Source organism: Azolla caroliniana, unplaced genomic scaffold (assembly GCF_043228905.1).
Source record: "Azolla caroliniana isolate FFs.n. ecotype wild unplaced genomic scaffold, voAzoCaro1.0.p SCAF_11, whole genome shotgun sequence".
Lineage (NCBI taxonomy): Eukaryota > Viridiplantae > Streptophyta > Polypodiopsida > Salviniales > Salviniaceae > Azolla > Azolla caroliniana.
Window position 1 is genome coordinate 9,760,222 of NW_028230446.1, and position 4,007 is coordinate 9,764,228.

A 4,007-nucleotide genomic window follows, 5' to 3' on the forward strand; every position below is an offset into this window, starting at 1 on the left:
ACGAGCCTTAAGGAGCTCCAAAGTTCGGCGAGCCCCAAAGGTCAACAAGAAAGTTTCCGCCTCTCTCTCCCCTCCTCTTGACTCCATAGTCCAAGACCCCCATGGTCCCGCTCGTGTAGCATATGCATGCACGTCATCGCAACACCGACAAGTTAAAAATTTTAACAGTTTTTTAATGAACGAGGGAAGGGCAACATTTACCCAAAAATCTTACACTACTTGAGTTCAAATCACGATGCTCGTTATAACATATAATGTTGATAAGCCAAGTATGTTAGTAGTTCAATGTAGCAAGAGACTTGTTAAAACATCTAACTTTTCTTGTTATAAATGGAAAGACAAGATGGACCGGCAAATGAATGAATCAATATCCAAACACATATCTATGCAGCTTTGACTGTCATTGAAAACTATCACATAGATCTATAAGAAACTAAGTTTGATTCAAGGTTTCCAATAACAAAGCTTAAAAGGGACAAATCTCCGTGGAATATGCAAACTCTTAGAAGGGTTCTCCATGCCATAATAGCCATGGGTTCGTTAAAGATCCCTTGGACAAGCTCCTCTATTCTCTCAAGTTGTCCTGCCCGACCAAGCATCCCCACTATGCATACCAGATGCTCTGCAATTGGATACTGACTATCAACACTCATGATGTTTAAATAGTATGCCTTACCCTCCTCCATTAGCCCCACATGACCACATGCAGCAAGAACACCAAGGAAAGTAATATGACTTGGAACTATAGATTTATGTCCCATATCCCACCATAGCTTCATGGCCTCTTTGGCCTTCCCATGCTGAGCGTAATTAGTAATCATTGTATTCCAAGTAACCAAACTTGGATTCGGCATCATATGATCAAACACATCCCTGGCACGTTGTATATCTCCACTCTTACCATACATGTTTATCATGCTATTATACAAATCTGGATCTTGTCGAAACTTGCTTTCCCTCATGAGAGCATGGAATCTGCATGCTTGTTGTAGGATCGCTAGGTTGGCACATGCCTTGAATAAGCTTGAAAAAGTAATCTCATCTGGGATAATGCATTCTTCTATCATACGCCGAAACAACTTTAAAGCATCCTTGGCATAATCGAATCGGACATATGATGAAATCATTCCATTCCATGTGGCTACATTCCGATGTAACGATCCACCAAATAGGGACTCTGCTACGTCCAACCTTCCACATTTCGCATACATATCAATAAGAGAATTCTGTACATAAACACTGGACTCCAGTTCATTGTCCATGGCATACAAGTGGAATTGTTTGCCCAATTCTACATCCTGAAGCATAGAACATGCATTCAAAAAACTAACTACAGTTATAGCATTAGGCTGTATACCCTCCACCTTCATTTGTTGCAAACCCGTCAAAGCTTGGGAAACAAGATTATGTTGAAGGAAACCTGCAATCATGGCATTCCATGGTGCTAACTTTTGCTTTGGAGATTTGTAGAATGCTTGCTCTGCCATTGTAATACAATCACACTTGACATACATATTGATCAAACTACTTGCAATGAATGTATTAGATTCATGTTCTGTACCGACAATGACAGAATGGATTTGTTTCCCTTCCATAAGATGCTGTAATACACTACATGCCTTGAAAATGCTTGAAAAGGTAAAAGAAGTTGGCAAAATCCCTTCACACACCATTCTACCAAAACAAATGAGTGCCTGGTTTTCAAGGTTGCATTGAGCATAAGCTGCAATGATAGAAGACCAGGATACTACATCTTGTTCTTCCAATTGATCGAACACTTTTTGGACATTCTCCACACTCATGCACTTCGCATACATGTCCAACAGTGCACTCCCAACAACCTTATCTGATTCATACCCATATCTCCTTATCAAATCATGTATCCTTTTTCCTTCTTCTAGATCATCAATCATAGCCAGACCCTTCAGCATGCTCACAAAGGTGATCTTATCTGGTTTTAACTTCATTGATCTCATTTGTTCGAAAAGATTGAGAGCCTCCATAACCTCTCCACTCTGAATATACGCTGAAAGCATGGTGCTGAATGTAATAACAGTATGCTCAGCCATCTTGTTAAAGACTTCACGTGCATCAAGTAAGCTTCCACATTTAGCATACATATCTATTATATTAGTCTCTACAAAAATGTCTTCGTGATGACCACTTTCCTTGACCAGAAAATGGATACACCTGCCTTGTTCTAGATCTACCATCAAAGCACATCCTTTCAGAATGCTTATAAACGTGACTTCATTCGGTTGCAAACCTTCCAATAACATGTCTGAAAATAGTGTTGAAGCAATGCGACCGTGCTTACATTGAACAAACGCACATATCATAGTGCTCCAGGACACTATATTTCTATCCTGCATTTGGTTGAAGACTTTATATGCATCATGTATGCTTCCACATTTGACATACATATCAATGAGGGCACTACCCACAAAAACATGCATTTCAGATCCGATATCAACTATATATTTATGAATTAGTTTGCCTATGTGAAATGATCCTAGAATCGAACATCCTTTGAGGAGACAAGAGAAGGTTACATTGTTTGGTTCCACACATGCAAGCCCCATTTTCCAGAAAAGTGTTAGAGCTTGTGAAGGAAATCCATTGGTAACACACCCAGATATCATATTGGTCCATGAAAACACATCTTTCTCACACATCTTGTCAAATATGCACCATGCATCATCTATGTTTCCACACTTAGCATACATATTTAATAGAATGTTGTCGAGTATTTGATGTTTCATATTATCAATTATCAGGTTAGCATGACCATATCTTCCCTGCACCAAATCTTGTTTCTTTGTGCATATTTGCAAGAGAGATACATAATCATCAAAGCCTTTGAGGATCCCTCCTATTTCAGGCCAATACAATGCATGGGTTATCTGTCTTTCCATTACACAGCTTTCAGTTTTTACTTTTCTATAATCATTCGAATGGCTAAAAAATTACGCCACCTCATTGTAAGAATGCCCCACATCCTTGAGCCATCAAATTTTGCTTGTTTTGACATGCACATAATTACCAATTAATTCCTTTCAAATAATCCATTTAGTCCACAGCAATGCAATGAATGATGTAGCTGTACTTCCATTAAAGGCGTTCAAGGTCATTTATCCATCATTCTCTCGAATGCCCAGGTCTATATACAGTATACATCCAACGAAAATGATCAAATCCATCATTCCCTTGAATGGCCATGTGTATACATACCCCCATCATTTTGAATACACATACAATCAAGGTCCTATTTTGGATGGTGCATAGGCCTATCCATTCTCAGCTTCAAGAGCTTTCTAGAACGCATCTATGGACAGGGGCACTGGTTATTGCCATCATCATCTACAGCAAACCATATACATAGATGGTGCATTACGCAATAATGGTTTCTGATTAAGCGTCGAGTATGGAACCAAAGATCCAACGATTGAAACCCTGTAATTTTCTTCACGGGTCAGTTGGTCTACGGGGCCTTTTACTGCCGCAAATCTTGTGTCTCCTTTTCCACAATCACGGCCAAGGTCCAAGTGCTCTGTGATGGCACCAAGGATCTGAATCTTAAATGGAAGTCCGAGGATCACATTCACCATGATTCTTCCAAGTCTTAGACAGTGGAGGTAAACCCCAAAACCTGAATGGGAAACAAAATCTCAGCCAAAAAGGGGAAGATCAACAAAATCAATCCTTCCTTCCTTTCTAAACTAAGGATGTTAGTTAACTTTGGAGCTTCTCGGGTCTAAAGTCTTGGTCAATGGTTATAAACTTATATGCAATGCACAAAGTCCTGCGCTACGAAAGACAATGAAGGGCATCTGTTTTTAACTTAGCGGAATGACCATAATTTATCCCATGGTAAAGTTGTACCGTAGTATTATTCTACACACGAGGATAAAGTTTCGAGGGTTAATCGAGCGTGTAAAGGAGAGAGGAGGATTACTTTTAATTCGAGGAATTGAGACAACCCATAAAGGGCCAAGTGTGAACTCGCT

General features: G+C 39.6%; 1 protein-coding gene across 1 annotated transcript; it reads right to left on the reverse strand.

Annotated features, from left to right (window-relative positions):
• Positions 1 to 322: 322 nt before the first annotated feature.
• LOC147857730 (pentatricopeptide repeat-containing protein At4g13650-like) lies at positions 323 to 3,607 on the reverse strand. Its single transcript, XM_087327832.1, has one exon. It carries the CDS (start codon positions 2,913 to 2,915, stop codon positions 414 to 416), a length of 2,502 nt encoding a protein of 833 aa, XP_087183958.1. The 5' UTR covers positions 2,916 to 3,607; the 3' UTR covers positions 323 to 413.
• Positions 3,608 to 4,007: the final 400 nt, after the last annotated feature.

Coding starts and splice junctions, on each gene's coding strand:
- LOC147857730 (XM_087327832.1), bottom strand. CDS start 2,915: ATGGAAAGACAGATAACCCATGCATTGTATTGGCCTGAAATAGGAGGG.